The 22,892-nt window shown below is 51.4% G+C and overlaps 1 protein-coding gene across 1 annotated transcript in view; it reads right to left on the bottom strand.

The window, feature by feature from the left end:
• DDX27 (DEAD-box helicase 27) overlaps window positions 1–22,892 on the bottom strand; it is a 238,087-nt gene that overhangs the window by 115,042 nt on the left and 100,153 nt on the right. Inside the window, exon 8 of the mRNA XM_078651885.1 lies at window positions 16,239–16,412. Coding sequence (XP_078508011.1) covers window positions 16,239–16,412 — 174 coding nt within the window. The remainder of the gene's footprint in view (window positions 1–16,238; window positions 16,413–22,892) is intronic.

Below are 22,892 nucleotides of genomic sequence, written 5' to 3'. Positions count from 1 at the left end.
AATATCTTTGCAGCGACGGTTAATATAGGTAAAAATGACCATATAATAAAGTATCCGAAAGTTTGCCCTTCACGCTTACTTCTTTGATCTAAAAGGTCATCTCCGATTTCCATCTAAAGCAGGCAGCTCATTTACCAGATTTATTTGAAACCTGTACAACTACAGCAGAATGATCCTTGAAAGCTTCAAATACTAAGCAGGCTCCAAAGTATTAAATGCATAAAACTTAAGACAAAGGATTTTTTACACTATGGATTCCTATACTCTAAGGAGCACAGGAGTGCTTGCATTAAACTACAAACAGATGCACTTATTGCGTTTGTGTAATGAAATGCTAACCACCATTTCAAAAAGGATCTAGAATGTGCTGCGCAGGAAGAAAAAAGGTATTATAGATCTATCATCAAACACTCCCATGTAAACAGAGGTCACTCCACTATTTCTTTAATGACTACAACACAGCCTGATGCCAACATTTATTCCTAGGAAGGGCAGTCTTCCCCAAGAATGATTGCCGTTAAACCATGGAGTTTTTTTTTACTAGTTCCCCTATCACTTTCTTGCTGCACTAACTGTCTCATCTCTACTCAGGATCCTGATGAAGATGGAGAAGATTCTTTTCCGTTATTTGAGTTCTCCATCATGTGTATCTTCAACCATCCTGACTAACTCGTGAGGTCCAAGAAGTAATCTACTGCTGTTAATATGTAGACAATTCATCAGCAAAAGTCACCAAAATGCCATGACGATATACCGAAGGGACAAATTGACATTCATAAGATGGTGGAGCTCTGTTGGGATGGTGGACAGGTGGATGCATATGGAAGGCTAGAGCAAGATACCTTGCATCTGCTTTCTGACTTGAGAATCACTGCGCAGAGTAGGTCACTTGAATGTATGTATTTACTCATCAGTGGGACAATGAAGCGGAAAGTCTAAAAACATTAAAATTGACTTAATTGATGGATCATGACATTTCAAAATACATTTATTATAAAGGGCTTCACATAGACGCTACCAACATATAAAAGAAAATGGCTAAAATAAAATTAGGTTCAATCAATTTTGAGGATGCTTCTGATGCTCTGATCATCCTTTACAGAACATATCTTGGTTGACATTATCACGGGAGTCTGGTGCTGGAGCCACCCTGAGATATCATGTTTTATGGAGAATGGCAAGGGATCCCCAAGCTAATCTTGAAGACATTAGGCCTCTGAAATATAGTTCGCATTAGTCTATCTATTAAAGATAGTTTTAATTCTTACACGCAAAGATTGCTCATTGGGTAATCCACACTACTCTGTGTGCTATTTCTCCAATCCAAGCAAAATTAAGTCCCTGCATGTTGGACCCGGCCTCGTGGCGTGGTTCACCTCTGTCCCTCCACACCCTGTGAGCATAGGCCTGTACCCCGAGTCCCCTGCGCAGCCACCCCGTTAGTGTAGCCTGCAACCCGAGCCTGGTCGTCCTACCCAGTGACGCCTAGATCCCCCGAGAACCTTGACCAGGCCTGCCTTTCCCGCTCCTCGCCCGGCTCCGAGCGCCTAACCATGCATGCCCCACAGGGCCCAGACGCCATCTTCCCTTCCCGACATCCCTGTCTCCCTAGGCCTAGCGTGACCCCGGCCCCAGCGAAGCCCAGACTCCAAAGGCGCGCCAGTCCCGGCTGGGGGGTAAAGGGCTCCCCGAGTGGGATAAGCCAGGGAGTTTCGATGGCACCTCCGGCCTCCCCTGAGGGGCTGGTTTCTGTCACACCTTTGGCCCTCCCCTGTGGGCCAGTTTCGATCACCCCTCTGGCCCCCCCCCGAGGGCTGGCTCCAGACCCGCTGGGCGTCTGGGAATTCCCGGACCCATCTTTCAAAGGGATCAAAGAGCCAACCGCCGGACCTCGCCAACGACCAGCCCCCAGGGCCGGAGACCTCTGCCTGCGAGGGTCCGGAGATCAAAGAGTAGAAGGACTATAACTGGGCCCGCCTGACAACTAGCAGGCAGTTGTATCTTGGACCTGAAGCCTGCTGATCTGATCGCGGCGGACCCTAAGAAGACTCATCCTGAACCTCTGAGCCCTGCTGACGCCGTCGCGGCTCCTTCTTCGCCTTAAGGAACTGAACCACCGGAGCCCTGCTGACGCTGTCGCGGCTCGAGCTGAACTTGCAACCATCCGAGCCCTGCTGACGCTGTCGCGGCTCGACCTCTAAGACCATCCGAGCCCTGCTGACGCTGTCGCGGCTCTCACGGACTTCTCCAGATCAAGCCCTGCTGACCTCGTCGCGGCTCGAGGAGTATTCTGGTCCGGCTAGACCATTGAGACCACCATCACGACCGGGCCGACTCGACGAAGGTGAGGCAGCCAGTACGACCACCATCCCGTACCCCCCGGCTCGAGGATTGAGAGTTGTGCGTGGGGTACGCCTCGTACTGACCCAGAGACTAAAAGACTGTCCCGCTTCCCCCTTCCCGAATCCTCAGAGACTTTGTGGTCCCGTGACCACTGTGTACATAAGAGTGCTTTCTTCGTTTTACTGCTTACATAAAGAACTTGTTCCTAAAACCCAACGGTGTGGTGTCTGTTCGTAGTGTGGTGTGAGCTCAGTGCGTACGATCCCAAACCCAAAGGCCTCCCCGGCGAGGACCTCACAATCAAGACTCGGCAAGTTCTGTGGGAGAGGTGGATCTTGGGGTGTCTGGGTGAGCACAACCTGGCCCTCGGAGATTGCCCCTTCTAACATTGGTGGCAGCGGTGGGATAAGAACCTACGTCTAGGGATCGTACAGTACTGACACACTACCCGAACAAAGAGCAGCCATGAGCGTCACTACCGACAAGACCACCTTCCAGATGGAGCTTCTGGGAGACTATTCGCACCGAGAGCTCAAGCAATTCTGCAAAGATCTCCATATCGTGTCAACGGGATTAAACACCAAAGAGGACTTCCAACAAGCTCTAACAGCCTGGGTGGAGACCGGAGCCCAACCTCCAGCACCGACGGAAGCCGATGGAGGGGGAGCACCCCTGATCGAAACCCACGCCCCAGAGCAAGAAAGAGCGGAGTCCCCGACGCGGACTTACAGCCCCGAGAGAGGTCTGTCTCGAGAAGAGATGACCGACCGAGAGCGCAACCGAAACCACGAGCTAGAACTAGCCCGTTTGAAAATGGAAGGAGAACTCAAGCTGGCCGAGAAGAAGCTAGCCATCGAGCAGCTGCGGCTGCAAGGAGAACTGGAGGAGAAGAAGCTCCAGCGAGAACATGACGGAAAGAAGCTCCAGCTGGAGACGAGCGCAGCATATTGGAAATCGAACTAAAGGCCCGGAACGAAGGCAACAAAACAGCAGCGACCCGAGAGTCTGGTCCCCCAGTGGAACCCAAGGTCCACATCCCCAAGGATGTAGTCAAAGAATATTATAAAAACGATGACATCCAGCAATGGTTCAAGGCCTACGAGGTAGCTATGACCTCACACCGAGTTCCACAGAAAGATTGGGGAGCCGGGCTGTGGGGTCAATTCCTGAGTGAGGGGACAGACACCCTACTCGACCTACCGTCTGCCGAACAGACCTCCTACAGCCACATGAAAGAGGCACTCCTCACAAGGTACGGGCTCACTCCAGAAATGTACCGCCAACGCTTCCGAGAATGCAAGAAGATCCCCGGCACCACGTGGGTAGAATATGTCAATTTCTACAGCCGGGCCCTGGAAGGGTGGATCAAGGGCAGCAAAGTATCCACCTTCGAGGGGCTCATCGACCTCATTGCGTATGAGCACTTGTCCCTGAATTGCTTTGTGGAACTCCGACAGCACCTCCTGGACAGCAAGTTGGCCGACCCCCGGAAGCTGGTCGTCGAGGCCGATCGCTGGGTGAGCACCAGAGTACCCCGGGGGCCCGGGGGGGACACTGGCCGAAACGAACAAGGACAATCCCGCCCGAGGGGGAGGAGGGGGTCAGAATAGACAGAGGGGTTCCCAGGTAGGGTCCCCGCGCAGTCCCCCCAGAAACCAGCCAGGTACCTCGCCTCCTACAGCGCGCGCAGGGTTTCCCCCAGCTAGGCCAGGGCCCCGGGTCAGCCAAGCCTGCTACCATTGCCAGAAACCCGGGCACTATGCCAATGACCCCCGCTGCCCCTTGTTCCAGAAGCCTGCCGCTGCAGGGCCCCCAGTGCGCCACATCACCTCCGTAGCCCTAGAAGAGGAGGGGGAGGAAGAGTTCGAGGGAGCTGAACCCGCAGCTATGATGTTAGTCTCCTTGGGTGATAGGGAGATGGTCCCCGGAGCTCCCCTACCCGACAACACAGAGAAGTACCGGCAGCAGGTGACTATCAATGGCCATCACATAGGGGCGCTCCGAGACACTGGGGCCAGTATCACCGCCGTCAAACGGCACCTCGTCACCGAAGCCCAGTTTGTTCCCCACATCTCCTGCAGGGTGATCGCAGCCGATAACTCCGTCCGCACCTGCCGGATAGCTCAAGTCCCGTTCGAGGGGGGGGGGCGTCTCTGGAGAGTTACGAGTGGCGGTCCGCTCCGACATGCCGGTGGACTGCCTGCTCGGCAACGATCTAGAGAGCTCCCAATGGCAGCGGGTTGAGAAAAGGACCCACTTAGAGATGGTGGGCCTACCCGAGTGGGCCTGTGTGAGTACCCGGTCGATGACCGCCCGAAGGACCGCCCCCGAAGGGGTGACCTTAGAGGCGGCCCCGGCGACCCCCGAGGTCCCTGAACCCTTTGAGACCCCTGAGCTATTCCCCGGGGAGAGCTTCCCCCTCGACGCAGGTCCCCTCGGCCCTGGCGTCGAACCAACCCCGAGCTTGGACGACCATCCTGAGCTGGCCCAATGGTGCCAGGAAGGGGGACCGTCCCGAGAAGAGTTCTGCCTAGAGCAGACATCCTGCCCATCCCTGGTGGGGCCGCGGCAGCAGGCCGCCGCCCAGGCCGCAGGTGACCAGTCCGGCTCCCACTTTATCTATTGGGAAAACGGCCTATTATAAGGCGAGCAAAAGTCCGCCGAGCTAGGGTCCGGCCGAGTGCTGGTGGTCCCCCTACGCTTCCGCGGCTTTCTCCTGAACCTGGCCCATGACGTGCCCCTGGCGGGACACTTGGGACAAGACAAAACGTACCAGCGCCTGGTCACCCACTTCTACTGGCCGGGCATGCGCTCCGATGTGGAGGCCCACTGTAAATCCTGCCCCACTTGTCAGTCCAGCGGAAAGAGCGGAGGGAAGCGCAAGGCTCCTCTCCAACCCTTCCCCGTGGTCAGTACCCCCTTTGAGAGGGTGGGAATCGACATTGTGGGCCCACTCGACCCCCGAACCTCCTTGGGGCACCGCTTTATCCTGGTACTGGTAGACCATGCCACCCGATACCCCGAAGCCGTTCCCCTCCGAACGGTGACCGCCCCCGTAGTGGGGCGGGCCCTCATGGCCATCTTCTCCCGGGTGGGATTCCCTCGAGAGGTCGTCAGTGACCGAGGGACCAACTTCATCTCGAAATACATGAAGTCCCTTTGGCAACAATGTGGGGTGTCGTACAAGTTCACCACCCCATACCACCCCCAGGGTAACGGTCTGGTGGAACGCTTCAACCGGACCCTCAAGGGAATGATCATGGGACTCGAAGAGCCCCTGAGGCGTAAGTGGGACGTCCTCCTTCCCTGTCTCCTCTTCGCGTACCGCGAAGTTCCCCAGAAATCCCTGGGGTTCAGCCCCTTCGAACTGCTCTACGGGCACCCCGTCCGGGGACCCCTCACCCTGGTCAAGGAAGGGTGGGAGACGGCGGCCCCAGAGCCCCCTCCCGACGTGTTTCGATACATTTTGGCCCTCCGGAACCAGACGAGGAAGTTCCGAGAGCTGGCCGAGGCAAACCTCGAAGCCAGCCAAGAAGAAATTCTATTCTATGTTTGGTGAAGCGCAACAGCTACCCCAGCAATGGGGCGTCCCGGCGCTGAGAGACAGGCACACACTTTACGGGAAGGGGGGAAAGGAGAGATACCCTAGGGGGCAGGGAAAAGGAAAGTTTTGATTGCCTTACGAAAGACCGAGAGAGTATCTATGGAGCGTATACTGAGAGGAAGATCGTTCCAAAGTTTGGGACCGAGAACGCCAAAGGATCGGCCTCCCGTACGACAGCGCTTTGTTCTGGGTACTTTCAGGAGAAGTTGGTTGGAGGAGCGTAGTTCACGGCCAGGGACATAAGGGCAAGCCAGGTATCGCAGCAGAGGGGGGTTTCCCTGTTTGGCAATTTTAAAGATCGTAATGAGAGCTTTAAATTTGATTCTGTGTTCTACGGGCAGCCAGTGGAGTTTGCGGATGGTGGCTCTGGCTGAACATCTCCGTGGGAGACCGACCAACATTCTAGCTGCTGCATTCTGGACTCGTTGGAACCTAGCCGTTTCTGCTTTGTTTGCTCCCAGGAGGAGGACGTTCGCATAGTCTAGGCGTGACAGAATGGTTGCCTGGACAATTATCTGTCGAACCTTAGGATCAAAGAATCCGAGTATAGGCCTGAGGTTTCTTAGAAGACCTATACAGGTGGCTGCCACCTTTTTAGTGTGTGACTGGAAGCTGAGGTTGGCATCCATCCAAACTCCCAAGTTTTTTACACAGTTTTTGGGGAGTGGGGTGGTGCCAAGGGATGACGGCCACCAGTGCTCGTTCCATAGGCTGGTGTTTCTGCCAAGGAGGAGCACCTCGGTTTTTCCGGCGTTGAGTTGAAGGTGGTTATCCGTCATCCATTGTGCCACTGCTGCTATGCCCTCTCTGAACCTGGATGCCGCGGAGGACGGGCTTTCCGTGAGAGAGACAACCAGCTGGGTGTCGTCGGCGTACGACACCAGCGTGAGCCCCCACTCTTTGGCCACCTCCGCAAGTGGCTGGACATACAGGTTGAAGAGGGAGGGGCTCAACGCTGAGCCCTGGGGAACTCCTTGTGCTATAAGATGGGATTTTGAGAGGAAAGGGGGGGCTGATACCTTAAAGGATCTGTCCTTAAGAAAGGAGTGGAACCAGGCGAGCGCGAGGCCAGACACACCGGCCATCTCCAGCCGATTCAGAAGGATGTCATGAGATACCGTGTCAAAGGCTGCGCTGAGATCTAAGAGGATCAGCGCAGCACTTTGACCAGAGTCTAGAATCGTCCGGAGATGTTCGGTCGTGGCCAATAGGGCAGATTCGGTACTGTGACCTGCTCTAAAGCCATTTTGGGATGGGTCCAGGATTCCATTTAGGTGCACATGTTTAGAGAGAATGCCATTGACATGGGTTTCTGCTATTTTAGATATCCAGGGGAGGAGGGATATTGGTCGGAAATTTTCCGGCTTTGAAGGGTCCAGGGTGGGTTTTTTGATTATAGGTGATACCCAGGCTTGCTTCCAAGCTATGGGTACGGAAGCGGAAGTGAAGGAAAGGTTGAGAATATCCATCATGGGGGGTAGGAAAAAGTCAATAGAATCCAGAAAGTGAGAAGGTCTCATGGGATCCGTCGGGGAGCCAGATTTCACTTTCTTGCAAAGTTGAATCAGCTCAGTAGCCGTAATGGCAGGGATTTGGGTAAGAGGGGTGCTGGTAGAGGCTGGTTTCTTGCGTTCCTCAGAATGAGGAGAATTCTGCAAAAAAGTTGCATGGATTTTTTGGACTTTCTCCACAAAGAATGTGGCCAACTGCTCGCATTGTTCGTTGGATGAGATTTTTGGAGAGGGTGACCTAGGGTTTTGTAGCTCTTTGACAAGTTTAAAGATCACTTTAGATGGGTTCGGGTTGGAACTGATTTTATCAGCATAAAAAGCTGCGCGGGTAGAGCTAATGGCTTTGTGATAGGTTTTGAGCTTGGATAAGTAGTTAGTTTTATCCTGGCCGTCAAAGTTTTTCCTCCATTGGCGCTCGGCTCTCTTACAGTCCTTACGCATGGTTTTAAGGGTTACATCATACCAGGGATTAGAGGGTGTGAGTCGTCCTTTAGTAAGTTTAGCTGGAATGAGAGTATCAAGCCCATCTGTGATCCAGGTAGTGAAAGAGGTATAGGTCGTGTCTATATCCTGATTGGCTTCACAGTGAAATCCTCCTAATGTTTCATGAAAAGTGGGGATGGAGAGTTTGTGCCAAGGTCTTTTTAAGCGACGGTTGGATTCAGAAGTATACTGTCGTCCTGGGGCTGGGACCGTTAGTTTGATGAGGTAGTGGTCCGTCCATCCCATCGGGATGGGGATCTCTGTGACAGCCTCTTGGATATTGGTGAAAACCGGGTCTAGGGTATGGCCGGCTATGTGGGTAGGAACGTGGATAAGGGAGTTAAGCTGCAGAGTCGAAAGGTCTGTAAGGAGATTAGTAATTGTGTGATCATTAGTTAGATCAAAATGCAGATTAAGGTCGCCCAGAATCGTGAAGTTGGCAGATTTAGTAATGAGTGACGTAGACGTCTCGAGAAGGGCGTCAATGAACCTAGACGCGGGTCCTGGTGGGCGGTAAATGTATAGACCCGACATCGTGAACTGAGGGCTAATATTAATTTTAAATTGGGCACATTCACAGTCAGGGAGAGTTTCTTTAGTAAAAGAGCAGGTGAAGTGCTTTTTGTAAATTACTGCTATGCCACCGCCTCGAGTTTCGCGATTTATGGTGGCCAAGTGAAACTCATCTGGGAGCGTCAGGTTGGGAATGGTAGATACGCCTTCTCGTAGCCATGTTTCGCAGAGGAAGAGGATGTCAGGGTTTTCCTCCAATAAGAGCGAGTTTACCTCTAGATGGTGTTTAGAGAGGGATCTGACATTGAGCTGGAGTATCGTCAGAGGCGGGGTTGTAGTTTTGCCACAGTATTCCCAGACGCGAGAAGGAGTATTGGTGGAAAAATGGCAGCGGTTGCAATGGAGTTTTGAATGGCCCAGGGTGCCAGTAGCATCGGGACATTTTTGGCTAAGATTCATGGCAAGGAGTTCTTCACGGTCGTACCGTATGAGCATATGGGGGCTGGTTGGACCAGGGGGACTGGCGAAAGGCGATGTCGTGGCGATGACGGGCGCAGACGGGCTTGCCTTAGGCGCTCCCGCTGCGCTCGTCCGCTGCGCTTCCGGTGACAGCACATGATGTAGGGGATAGGGGGGGGCGTGGCCTCCGTCCTCGCCGAGAATGGCGTTTTTGCTCTGCTTTGTTTACCTACGAGACAGCGCTAGGCCCGCTGCTCGCTAAACTTTAATGCAGGTGAGTACCTTGTCGCTAAGCTAGCGCGTGGTGAAGTTATTTTTTAAAAATTACAGATTATTCAGTGACACAAGTGAAAATAAAGACAAATTTTAAAAAGGCTCCCGGCTTCCGCCTCAGGAGTGCGCAAATGTCAAGCTTAGGCGCTCGTAGTTCAGCGCTTAAGTACGCGACAGGGGGGGCGTGGCCTTCCGGGGGGCGTGGCCTCCGTCCTCGCCGAGAATGGCGTTTTTGCTCTGCTTTGTTTACCTACGAGACAGCGCTAGGTCCGCTGCTCGCCAAACTCCAATGCAGGTGAGTACCTTGTCGCTAAGCTAGCGCGTGGTGAAGTTATTTTTTAAAAATTACAGATTATTCAGTGACACAAGTGAAAATAAAGACAAATTTTAAAAAGGCTCCCGGCTTCCGCCTCAGGAGTGCGCAAATGTCAAGCTTAGGCGCTCGTAGTTCAGCGCTTAAGTACGCGACAGGGGGGCGTGGCCTTCCGGGGGGCGTGGCCTCCGTCCTCGCCGAGAATGGCGTTTTTGCTCTGCTTTGTTTACCTATGAGACAGCGCTAGGTCCGCTGCTCGCCAAACTCCAATGCAGGTGAGTACCTTGTCGCTAAGCTAGCGCGTGGTGAAGTTATTTTTTAAAAATTACAGGTTATTCAGTGACACAAGTGAAAATAAAGACAAATTTTAAAAAGGCTCCCGGCTTCCGCCTCAGGAGTGCGCAAATGTCAAGCTTAGGCGCTCGTAGTTCAGCGCTTAAGTACGCGACAGGGGGGGCGTGGCCTTCCGGGGGGCGTGGCCTCCGTCCTCGCCGAGAATGGCGTTTTTGCTCTGCTTTGTTTACCTACGAGACAGCGCTAGGTCCGCTGCTCGCCAAACTCCAATGCAGGTGAGTACCTTGTCGCTTAGCTAGCGCGTGGTGAAGTTATTTTTTAAAAATTACAGATTATTCAGTGACACAAGTGAAAATAAAGACAAATTTTAAAAAGGCTCCCGGCTTCCGCCTCAGGAGTGCGCAAATGTCAAGCTTAGGCGCTCGTAGTTCAGCGCTTAAGTACGCGACAGGGGGGGCGTGGCCTTCCGGGGGGCGTGGCCTCCATCCTCGCCGAGAATGGCGTTTTTGCTCTGCTTTGTTTACCTACGAGACAGCGCTAGGTCCGCTGCTCGCTAAACTTTAATGCAGGTGAGTAAATGAAACGGTGGTATGACCAAAATGCCACTCTGGTCGAGTTTCAGCCCGGACAGCAGGTCTGGGTTATGGCCCCCGTAGAGCCCTGTGCCCTGCAAGACAAGTGGACAGGGCCCTTCAAGGTGGTAGAGCGCAAGAGTCAGGTGACCTACCTCATCGATGTAGAGTCCCCCAGGAACCCCTTGCGGGTCCTTCACGTGAACCGCCTCAAGCCCCACTTCGCCCGGTCCGAGTTGAGCTTGCTCCTCGCCACGGACGATGGGGAAGAAGAAGAAACGGAGCCTCTCCCCGATCTCCTGTGCGTGAAAGAAAAAGATGGCTCCGTAGAGGGGGTGAGTCTCTCCTCCTCCCTCTCTCCCGAGCAGCGCGAGGACTGTCGCCAGTTGTTGGGACAGTTCTCGGACCTCTTCTCCCTCACCCCCGGCGTCACCAACTGGTGCGTCCACGACGTGGACACCGGGGACAGCCCACCGGTACGGCACCGAGCCTACCGCGTCCCTGACCGAGTCCGGGCCTGTATCAAGGCCGAGGTATCAAAGATGCTAGCTCTCGGGGTGGTCGAAGCCTCTGACAGCCCATGGGCTAGTCCCGTGGTCCTGGTTCCGAAGGCAGCCGCCCCCGGTGCTGTTCCCGAGCTGAGGTTCTGCGTTGACTACCGCGGGCTCAACGCAGTCACCAGAACCGATGCTCATCCCATCCCCCGAGCCGACGAGCTTATCGATCGCCTCGGGGCTGCTCGCTTCCTTAGCACGTTCGACCTGACCAGTGGATACTGGCAGATCGCCCTCACCGAGGGAGCAAAGGAAAGATCCGCTTTTTCCACCCCGGATGGTCACTACCATTTCCGGGTGATGCCTTTCGGGATGAAGAACGCCCCCGCCACCTTCCAGAGGCTGGTGAACCAGGTATTGGCGGGGTTGGAGGAGTTCAGCGCTGCGTATCTGGACGATATCGCAGTCTACAGTTCCCACTGGCCCGAGCACCTCCAGCACCTCTGGGCGGTGCTGACGGCCCTGAGAAGGGCCGGTCTCACCATTAAGGCAAGCAAGTGCCAGATCGGACAAGGGTCCGTAATCTACCTCGGGCACCAGGTCGGAAGCGGCCTCGTAGCCCCCCTCCAGCCCAAGATCGATGCCATCGTGGCCTGGGAGGCCCCCACGACCCAGACGGAAGTGCGGGCGTTTCTAGGGCTCACGGGGTACTACCGCCGGTTCATCAAGAGTTACGGCAGCATCGTAGCCCCCCTCACGGAGTTAACCTCCAAAAACCAGCCGAAGAAAGTCAGCTGGACCCCCGCCTGCCAAGAGGCGTTCGAAACGTTAAAAGACGCCATGTGCACTGCCCCCATCCTGCAGGCCCCCGACTACTCACGAGAGTTTGTAGTCCAGACGGACGCGTCCGAGCATGGCATCAGAGCCGTCCTGTCCCAGGTGAATGAGAATGGCCTAGACCAACCAGTGGAATTCATTAGCCGGAGGCTACTCCCTCGAGAACAAAGGTGGAGCACCATCGAGCGGGAGGCCTTCGCGGTAGTTTGGGCCCTGAAGAAGCTGAGGCCCTACCTGTTCGGTACTCACTTCCGGGTCCAGACCGACCACCGACCTCTCCGGTGGCTAATGCAGAGGAGAGGGGAGAATCCCAAATTGCTGCGCTGGTCCATCTCCCTCCAGGGGATGGACTTCACTGTCGAACATCGGCCGGGCGCGGACCACGCCAACGCTGACGGCCTGTCCCGATTCTTCCGCCTCAGCGAAGAGAACCCCCAAGAGGATGGGTAGTTCTCCCCGCCTTCAGCTGGGGGGGGACGCGTGTTGGACCCGGCCTCGTGGCGTGGTTCACCTCTGTCCCTCCACACCCTGTGAGCATAGGCCTGTACCCCGAGTCCCCTGCGCAGCCACCCCGTTAGTGTAGCCTGCAACCCGAGCCTGGTCGTCCTACCCAGTGACGCCTAGATCCCCCGAGAACCTTGACCAGGCCTGCCTTTCCCGCTCCTCGCCCGGCTCCGAGCGCCTAACCATGCATGCCCCACAGGGCCCAGACGCCATCTTCCCTTCCCGACATCCCTGTCTCCCTAGGCCTAGCGTGACCCCGGCCCCAGCGAAGCCCAGACTCCAAAGGCGCGCAAGTCCCGGCTGGGGGGTAAAGGGCTCCCCGAGTGAGATAAGCCAGGGAGTTTCGATGGCACCTCCGGCCTCCCCTGAGGGGCTGGTTTCTGTCACACCTTTGGCCCTCCCCTGTGGGCCAGTTTCGATCACCCCTCTGGCCCCCCCGAGGGCTGGCTCCAGACCCGCTGGGCGTCTGGGAATTCCCGGACCCATCTTTCAAAGGGATCAAAGAGCCAACCGCCGGACCTCGCCAACGACCAGCCCCCAGGGCCGGAGACCTCTGCCTGCGAGGGTCCGGAGATCAAAGAGTAGAAGGACTATAACTGGGCCCGCCTGACAACTAGCGGGCAGTTGTATCTTGGACCTGAAGCCTGCTGATCTGATCGCGGCGGACCCTAAGAAGACTCATCCTGAACCTCTGAGCCCTGCTGACGCCGTCGCGGCTCCATCTTCGCCTTAAGGAACTGAACCACCGGAGCCCTGCTGACGCTGTCGCGGCTCGATCTCTAAAGACCCCCGGAGCCCTGCTGACGCTGTCGCGGCTCGACATCTAAGACCATCGGAGCCCTGCTGACGCTGTCGCGGCTCGAGCTGAACTTGCAACCATCCGAGCCCTGCTGACGCTGTCGCGGCTCGACCTCTAAGACCATCCGAGCCCTGCTGACGCTGTCGCGGCTCTCACGGACTTCTCCAGATCAAGCCCTGCTGACCTCGTCGCGGCTCGAGGAGTATTCTGGTCCGGCTAGACCATCGAGACCACCATCACGACCGGGCCGACTCGACGAAGGTGAGGCAGCCAGTACGACCACCATCCCGTACCCCCCGGCTCGAGGATTGAGAGTTGTGCGTGGGGTACGCCTCGTACTGACCCAGAGACTAAAAGACTGTCCCGCTTCCCCCTTCCCGAATCCTCAGAGACTTTGTGGTCCCGTGACCACTGTGTACATAAGAGTGCTTTCTTCATTTTACTGCTTACATAAAGAACTTGTTCCTAAAACCCAACGGTGTGGTGTCTGTTCGTAGTGTGGTGTGAGCTCAGTGCGTACGATCCCAAACCCAAAGGCCTCCCCGGCGAGGACCTCACAATCAAGACTCGGCAAGTTCTGTGGGAGAGGTGGATCTTGGGGTGTCTGGGTGAGCACAACCTGGCCCTCGGAGATTGCCCCTTCTAACACTGCATATCTGCAAAATACCTGGATTTTGTCCATAGCACTGTAGCTCTTTCCAGATGAGTCAAGCCCATGCCCTCTTTCTATATGTCTATGACAATGACACCCAGTTGACTCCTGCTGCTAGAGGGATTCAGGGGTCCTGACATGGAAATTCCAGCTGGGCATGTAATACATTTGGCACTGGATGGTGCTTCACTGGCCCTAGTTGTACTCTAATAAAATCCAACAAAATAATCATTTGCAAATGGGCAGTTCTTTAATATCCACAATTTAGTTTAATGAGATGGAGGTTTGCCATGACACAGTGGGGAGTGATAAAAAAAAATCTCAATTTCAAATGTGCCCAGTCTTTCTCTGAGAACTCTGGTTGAGACAATTCTGTGATTTGTTTCCATCATCTTCAGTTAGTGCGGAACCTTTCACACGATGATGGATGCAAGACCTCTGCCAGAGTTAAAATTGGATGCTGTTGGGATTGTGGCAATACTTTCTACCACAGACTCCCTTTGTCATTAATGGGCAAATATCAGTATTCCAGAACTTGACTCTCCATTTGCGCTACTGGAGAAAACGGTTTTGATAATGCCTCTAATCTTACTGGTGCAGTTCCACTGCGTTCAAATGGAAAAGAGGGTTCAATTGACAGCGTAGTACATCTTTCTCAACTGGGTGTTTGCTTGTTCCATTACAGTGAAATTAACTTTCCCGTCTCTATGACTTGCCTTTGATCTATAAAGTTGTTTAAGAGCTTCCAAATCCTGCTACTAATTAGACAAGTCTTTGCTTCATTGTACAAGGAAGGGTCTGCCCGTTTTTGGTGGTTCTGCAGGAAATGGCTCAGACCAAAACATTTATCCACAAACATACATCCACATTTATTCCAACTAACAAAACACATTGATCAATTTGACCTCCTCAACCCTCATCAATCAGGCTTCAGAGCGAAACATAGCACGGAAACCGCAATGACACACATAATTGATGATGCCCTCCAAATTCTGGACCGCAATGAGTCCTGCCTCCTCATCCTTCTTGACCTCTCCTCAGCATTTGACACGGTCAAGCATGAGAATTTGCTGGAGCTGCTAAATACTAGAATGGGGCTATCGGGAACTGTTCTCAAGTGGTTTTCGTCCTTCCTTCACAACCGGTCTCAGAGGTTCAAGATCGACAATGTGCTATCTACACCTGTGCCTGCAGATCTAGGTGTCCCACAAGGATCCTCCCTCTCCCCCACACTGTTCAACCTCGTTATGGAACCGCTCGCCACCTTGCTTCAAGCATCCAATGTTCAATTTCATATGTACGCTGATGACACACAACTCTATCTAAAGTTACAATCCCCGGAAGATATCAAACATCTGAACTCCACGCTTATCAACACCCAATCCTGGCTGGCCGTTAATCACCTCAAACTAAATGCCCTGAAAACTGAGTTCCTACTCATCTCACCTCCGGCGAAAATCTCCACCACCCAGACCTGGCTCAACAACCTAACAGCACTCAATGTCCAACCTACCATCGTGGACTCGGCGAAATCCCTAGGCATCACACTCGACGCCAGGCTCAACATGCAGCAGCACGTCAGCAATGCCACAAAAGCAGCTAATTTCCAAATTAACACGCTGAGGAAAATTAAACCTTTCCTCCCGGCCAAAGACTTCCAAACGGCTGTACAGGCTTTAGTCATCCCTCGAATAGACTATGGAATTGCGGCCCTCAGCGGTCTCCCGCTATCCACAACAGCACCCTTAAGAGCCTCCCTGAACGCTGCCGCGAGACTCATTACTGGATCTAGAAAGCATTCGCACATATCCCCAGACTTAAAGTCTCTAAAATGGCTGCCTTTTGAAGCCAGAATACAGCTAAAAATTGCAGTGATGACACACGCGGCCGTACACCACAAGGCACCCAACTACCTCGCCCAAAAGCTGTCTATATCAGGAGGTTCGAGATCCAATAGGAGTACAAAAAATCTACTCCTGAAACCTCGTAGATTCCGGAAAGTGAAAACTTACAAGCGCTCCTTCTCAGGAATGGCACCCAGGATCTGGAATGCGCTTCCGCCTGAAACAAGGCTGATCTCCTCCACTGCACTCTTCAAGAAAGAGGTGAAAACAATCCTTCTGGCCAAGATCTCCTGATCGTTATAGAGGTTGGTTCAGAGACTCTGCATTGGTTCATGTCACTGCTCACCCTATCCCTTGGCACTATACGCTACTTGTTGGGGGCATTACTACGCTACTCTCTTACTACCGACCAAGACCGGATACACGTTGGTTTACTGATCCTCCTAAACACCTCTGTAGTGGGATCAATGACTTGTGCTGTCCTATATTACTTCCTTAATTGATTGTATTTGGATTGGTTTTATGTATGTTTTTATTATCCATGTTATTACCATGTTATTGACTATTATACTGTTCCCATTATCTCTACTGCCCCTACCCTGTCTTTGTGAAGCGCTCTGATATCTGTAAGGATCCTGTTCGCGCTATATAAAACTTTGAATAAAATAAATAAATAAATAAATAAATAATAGCCATGCCTCATTAGAAATACACAATTCTAACCCCCCCTTATGGATACTCACCAACAGTCAAGCATGTAGTGATGCCAGTAAACTCAGCCAGGTGCTTTGTGACTGAATGCACCTGAATGCCAAGCTCTCGAGTTGGCACTAGAACTAGGACACGGGTCACAGGAGCCTGGCGTGGTTTGTAGATCAGGCGCTCAAGGACAGGCAAAATAAAAGCAGCGGTTTTACCTACGGACAAGAGAAAAGTTAATGGTTATTTCAACCACTGCCGTCAGATACAAGTGTTCAAATTGCCTTAAAACATCAAGAGCAGAGCAGGAGTTTCTCAGTCCCAGCAACAGGATCACGACTGTAGAGTAGTGTAGCTACATTTATTTAGTGCTTCATATGCCTGAAGAGTTATGAAAGCCCATTTATGAATGGCTAGCAGGCTACTCCGTGGGAGAACTTGAATGCAAGAGTGGGGGTCTGTCACATGACTAATATAGATATTCAGTTGTGAGTGAGACCCACAGTTGTGCTGTACTGCATTTCTGTCACCGCACCTTGGTATGTACCGAGATTTAAAAAGTGATATAAGAAGCTTCAGCATTAGGTGTGAATGTATGAACAGACAGAACATGCCTTGGAACAGTGCAGCCTACGTGGGAAGTGTTTTTGTGTTGTGCCTATATGATGAATTTGTCAGAGTGCGCGTCTCCCCCCTCTCACTCCCCCCCCAAGAGAGGGATAAAAGTATGAGAATAGACATGGCTGTGTGTGCAGGTACCTATAATATATGACTTAACAAACGCTGAATATAGAACAGAAGAAAACTAGTCAGAAATGTGATGTTCCATCCCCAATAGTATGATCAGTCCAGTCCACCTAAGAGGAGTAACCCACAGAATTAGACATTATGCAAAAAGCCACGCTATACAGGTTGATGAGCCCCTCAAGAAGAGGCAGGGATCAAATATAGGAATGGGCATTATACAAGAAGTCATAGTATAAGTTCTGAGCTGTTCAGCTTGAAGCAGCAATGAAACAACCTTAATACAACCAGCCTGTGTATGTGCTCTAAGAAGTCCACCAGAGAGCGGCAGGGAACAATGCCATATAAACCCAGCCTTGGAATATGCCCAGAGGCGATGACCCAGTAGTGGCAGGGAGCAACCCTCACGAATCAGTGACATACAACCAGCAAAGGTATATGCTTTATAGGCCAGACATTTCCATTTATTTCAGTTGCCTAAAGGTGGGCTTTCTCTTCCATCTATTGTGAGGCCTTTTTATACACATCCGTTTCTTATTTCTGCTGTCTCATATCTCACATATTCTCATTCAAACGTGTAAGCTATACGTACCCTTGAAAGGTAAAGCTGGTGCGCCACCGAAAGCAAGGAAAATGAAGAAAGTTGTTTGGGGAAATGGTCTAGACTGGCAGTGCTTGCCAAACTAATGAAACCACGACCCAATTTTTAGAACGATAAGCGTTCATACCCACCTAGCTTTAATGGGCATGACGCGGGGCAATTTTTTTAATGTACAACAGCAACTGTTTGTAAACGTCACACTCTTGACTACGCCATTCGATTTCAGAATATGGGCAATATATTAAGCTGCCCACAGAAGTGGTAAAATGCAGATTACACTGCAGGCTGGAGCACTTTCCAGATAGGTGTGCTGGTCTGTGGCATCTGTGCGCTAAAACCGTAAAGCATCTAAAAAGTATTGGCTGTGATAGCAGTGCCTTAAGCAAATTTAAGAAACTTTTTCTGGAGCAGAGTATTGGGGTGGGGCCTCAAATCCATTTTTGTGATAAAATCAGGTCCAGCTTTGCTTAATTTAAAGTTAAATGAATTAAGGGTTCAGCATGGTCTAATTTTAATATAGACAAAGCAGCCAAGAACTAATGGAACTCTCAGGAGTGAGTTTTGAAATCTGTGTGAGTTTCATTTGAGTGATGCCGCCTTATAAATCGTGAAGAATGACCACTGTACTAGTACAGAAGAAGGTTCAGCTGGTCAGATCTTGAAAAGGCAACAACAAGCCACAGAAAAATTCATACACAGAAGCAGGGGCTTCAAGAACCTTGGTGCATTGTACATTGGTCAACTGTCCTTGAATGCATTTGATCGGACTTCTAAATGTGCCAATTTGCTTGGATTGTGAGTTATGACGTAAACTGAGTGGTAATTAATGAGCCTCCTTTAAGTTGAGTTACCAAACTATGGTAAATCTGGAAATCATTGATCCATGCTAACAGGAGCACCATATGTAGAGGGTAAAGTACCATCTTCCAGCTTCAACAACACATGCTTACTAAAATGACACTGCAGCACATTTGAAGTAGCAATTGTGTATTTGTGGGTGTTTAGGCACTAGCTCTGTAGATAAGAAGCTGTGTTATGGATGCTCTAGCCTTGGTCAAGACTACTTTGAATTGGTGGTAAGAATATTTATTTGATCTCATTTTATTTAATGGGGTATTTACAAAGCAAACCTTCCTGCATGAGTAGCATAGAGCTCAATATAAAAGAACAGGTTGCAGGTAAGGATAAGTTACTTACCTGTAATCCTAGTTCTCTTCCAGGGGTATCCTCATCAAAGTCATAAGCACTGAATATTCCCGCCCATGTGCGGGACCCCGGAAACAATATAAAAATATATATGTAAAAAACACATATATCTCGCTCCACATATATGTATGTACATATATCATTTTTCTCATACCAATGCAGCTCCATAACTGAGGCTAAGAACAATGTAAACACATATACACACAATGCAATTAGTAAGGGAGCAAAATAAAAACACATTAGGTCAAATAACCTTTGAACTTTGTGTTTTAATGAGTAGACTGCTCATAAATCCTGAAAATTGCTTGTAAATAGACATTGTTAGCCCTCAGGCTGCATTGCAAAACAATAGCATAGAAAATGAAACCCTTTTCAACAAAAACTGGCACCGTGCCTTTAAGGCAGCCATGACCCCAGGCTTCCCATCATGCCTCAGGGGTGACAGTTAGGTCAGTTGTTCTTTGCATAACCCTGAAGACAGGGCTCAACCACAAGATTGAAATAGTACAAAATCTCATTTACCTGGGGAGGCGGGTGGGTTGCTTATGACTTTGATGAGGATACCCCTGGAAGAGAACTAGGATTACAGGTAAGTAACTTATCCTTCTCTTCCAGGGGATCCTCATCAATAGTCATAAGCACTGAATAGAATAGCAAGCCCAACAAATGCGAAGTATATGACCCAACCAAGTCATGACAGCCAAATAACTCAGCTGTTAAACAGATTCCTCAGTGAGGCCTGGCCCACCTGGGTATCTGCTCTAGTGTCAGAATCAAGACAGTAATGTCTGGTAAATGTATGGACAGACCTCCAGGTCGCCGCTTTACAAATCTCAGACATGGGCACATCATGTAGGTAAGCCGTAGTGGCCGCTCTACCTCTAGTGGAATGTGCTTTAGGAGTAAACCCAGAGGTTTTTGCGCCAATTGGTAAGCAAGTTTGATACACGAAACGATCCACCTGGAAATGGAACGTTTCGATGCTGCATGGCCAGTTCTGATCGATCCATAGTTAATAAACAATTGATCAGAATGTCGAATAGACTTGGACCTGTCCAGATAGAACTTTAAAACCCTTTTCAGGTGCAAAGAGTGTAACGCCCTCTCAGCTGGAGTAGAGGGATTAGGAAAGAAAGTGGGTAAAGAGATAGACTGATTGACATGAAAATCTGACACCACTTTCGGCAGGAAGGAAGGGTGCGTTCTGAGCACCACTCTGTTCAAATGAAAGACTGTATACGGTTCTTTAGTACACAGGGCCTGAATTTCGCTCACCCTACAGGCTGACGTAATCGCTACCAAAAAAGCCGCTTTCCAGGAGATATGCTGTAAAGTAGCTTTATAAATGGGCTCAAAAGGTGGGCCCATCAACTTTGATAGTACTAAGTTCAGCTCCCAGGGAGGAGAAGGAGGCCGTACAGGAGGATACACCTTTTTCAGACCTTGCAGGAAATCTTTTACTGCTGGCAACTGAAAAAAAGAGGTTTGTGAAGGTGATCGCCTATAAGCAGTTATAGCGGCTAAATGCACCTTAATGGAGTTAAACTTCAAACCTGCTTTAGCAAGATACAATAAGTATGGAAGAACTGCCTCTTCCTGACTCTTCACCGGATTATGACCATTCTGCACGCACCATATATAGAACCTCTTCCACTTGCATGCGTAAGAATGTCTCGTGGAAGGACGTCGTGCTTCCTTCAGAATGGACATGCAGTCTTGCGGCAGTCCTAGATGGCCGTACTGAATGACCTCAGGAGCCATGCTGCCAAGTTCAGTGACGGAAGGTTGGGATGGTGAATCCTCCCGTTCATCTTCGATAACAGGTCCGGCCTGCATGGAAGCCTCTTGTGAGGAGACACTGACAGGTGAAGGAGGTCCGTGTACCACCATTGCCTCGGCCAGTCGGGGGCAATCAGGATCATTGTTGTGCACGAGTGATTCAGCTTGCTCACCACCTTCGGGATCAGAGGAAGGGGTGGAAAGGCGTACACAAATTCCCCTGACCAATCGATCAAAAGAGCATTCCCCCTCGTTCCTGGTCGATAGAACCTCGAGGCGAAGCTTGGGCATTTGCTGTTTACGTCGTCCGCGAAGAGATCTATGGAAGGACGACCCCAAGCCTGGAAAACGTCGTCTAGGACTTAGTCGTTGAGAACCCAGTCCTCTCTGTCCTCGAAATGACGACTTAGTGCATCCGCCCTCACGTTTTGCTCTCCTGGGAGGTGGACTGCTTGAACAGACAACTTGCGAGCCAGAAGCCAATGCCAGATGCCCTGAGCTTCTAGTGACAGAGTCCTTGAGTGGGTTCCTCCCTGCTTGTTTAAATAGTACATAGTGGTGGTGTTGTCCGTTTGTACTAGCACCACCTCTGTCTGAATCGAGGGAAGGAACGCTTTGAGAGCCAGGTGGACTGCTCTCAACTCCAGCAAGTTGATGTGGTAGGTGCTTTCTTTTGACGACCACAGACCCTGCACCTGAAGAGGGCCCATGTGCGCCCCCCAGCCTTGCAATGATGCGTCTGTGATGATCGTTTGCGTAGGAGGAGATTGATGGAAGAGAACTCCCACTTGCATGTTCTCCTTCTTCGTCCACCACGGAATGGAAGCTCATGCTACCTCCGACAAGGTGATCTGATCGTCCCATCGATCTGATTGCTGGTCCCATTTGTCCTCCAGATCCTGCTGAAGAGGACGCATCCGAAGTCTGGCGTTCGGTACCAAGAATATGCAGGAAGCCATCGACCCCAAGAGGGAGGCTATCTTTCGCACTTTCTGAGTCCTGTTGCGAAGAACTTGCTGGCACTTGAGCGCTATTGAAAACTGTCTCTCCTCCGAAGGAAAAACTTTTCCTACCTCGGAGTCTAGCAGAGCTCCTAGGAAGTGAATCCTCTGAGTGGGATGGGAGACCGACTTCATGTAGTTGACATGCAGGCCTAGACGTTGACAAAGTTCTATGCATGTCTGGAATTGATTCCTTACATTGTCTGGAGTTGGACCTTTCAACAGCCAATCGTCTAAGTATGGGTATACGAAGACTCCCCTGCGGCGCAGAGCTGCCGCCACCACTGCGACACACTTTGTGAACACTCTGGGGGCCGACCACAACCCAAAAGGAAGGACTTTGAACTGGTAGTGAGAGGTCCCCACCCGGAACCGAAGAAATCTTCTGTGATCTGGTCGTATCGGGACATGAAAATATGCGTCTTGAAGGTCCACCGAACACATCCAATCCCCCTTCCTGAGATGTGGATATATTTGATGGAGCGCCAACATGCGGAATTTTTCTTTTCGTACATGTAGATTGAGTGTTCTCAAGTCCAGAATAGGTCTGTATTCTGCCTTCTGGCCCTTTTTTCTGACCAGAAAATACCTCGAGTATACTCCTTTCCCCCTTTGAGCCACCGGAACCCTCTCGATGGCTGATTTCTCGAGGAGTGTCGCTACTTCTTTCTTTAACATTTGTAGCTGGTGGCTTGACGTTGACATTGGAGGACCTGGCGGGGGTAGACGGTGGAAACGAAGACAGTACCCATTCTGCAGCGTAGACAAGACCCATTGATCTTTTGTAATGGCCTCCCACTCTGTCCTGTAATGTGCAATGCTTCCCCCCACTGGAGTGGACAACGGCGCTGGGGGAAGTGAAGACTCATTGCTTTTGCTGAGACTTTTTGAAGTTGTTGCCTTGGCGCTGATTCCCATTTCCTTTGGAATTGCGCTTGCCTTTGTATTGCGATTTCTGTTGGCCTTGTTTGTTCTGGCCCTTCTGCCAGTGAGGGGTTTGAACCCTCTGCTTCGAAGATCCCTTGTTGTCCGAACGGAACTTCTTCCTGAATTCCTTTTTCTTTTCAAGCCCTACGGCTTTGAGGGTGTCCAACTCAGTTTTCATACGCTGCATCTCCTCATCAGCACTCGCACCAAAGAGAGACTTGCCCGAAAAAGGAAGATTTAGAATCCTGGCTTGAGCCTCGGGTTTTAATGCCGTAAGGCGCAACCAGGAGGATCTCCTCGCTGTGATTCCATGCGCATAACCATGCGCAGCCAGCGTTGCCCCATCTGCCGCCGCTCCTATAATCTGATTGGAGACTTGACTGCCCTCCATCAGAACCTCCTCAAAGTCCTTTCTATCCTCCTGAGGAAGTTTCTCCGAA

The sequence above is a fragment of the Lissotriton helveticus genome, chromosome 7 (assembly GCF_964261635.1).
Source record: "Lissotriton helveticus chromosome 7, aLisHel1.1, whole genome shotgun sequence".
NCBI classification, from domain to species: domain Eukaryota; kingdom Metazoa; phylum Chordata; class Amphibia; order Caudata; family Salamandridae; genus Lissotriton; species Lissotriton helveticus.
This window is presented reverse-complemented; position numbering and strand designations above follow the sequence as displayed.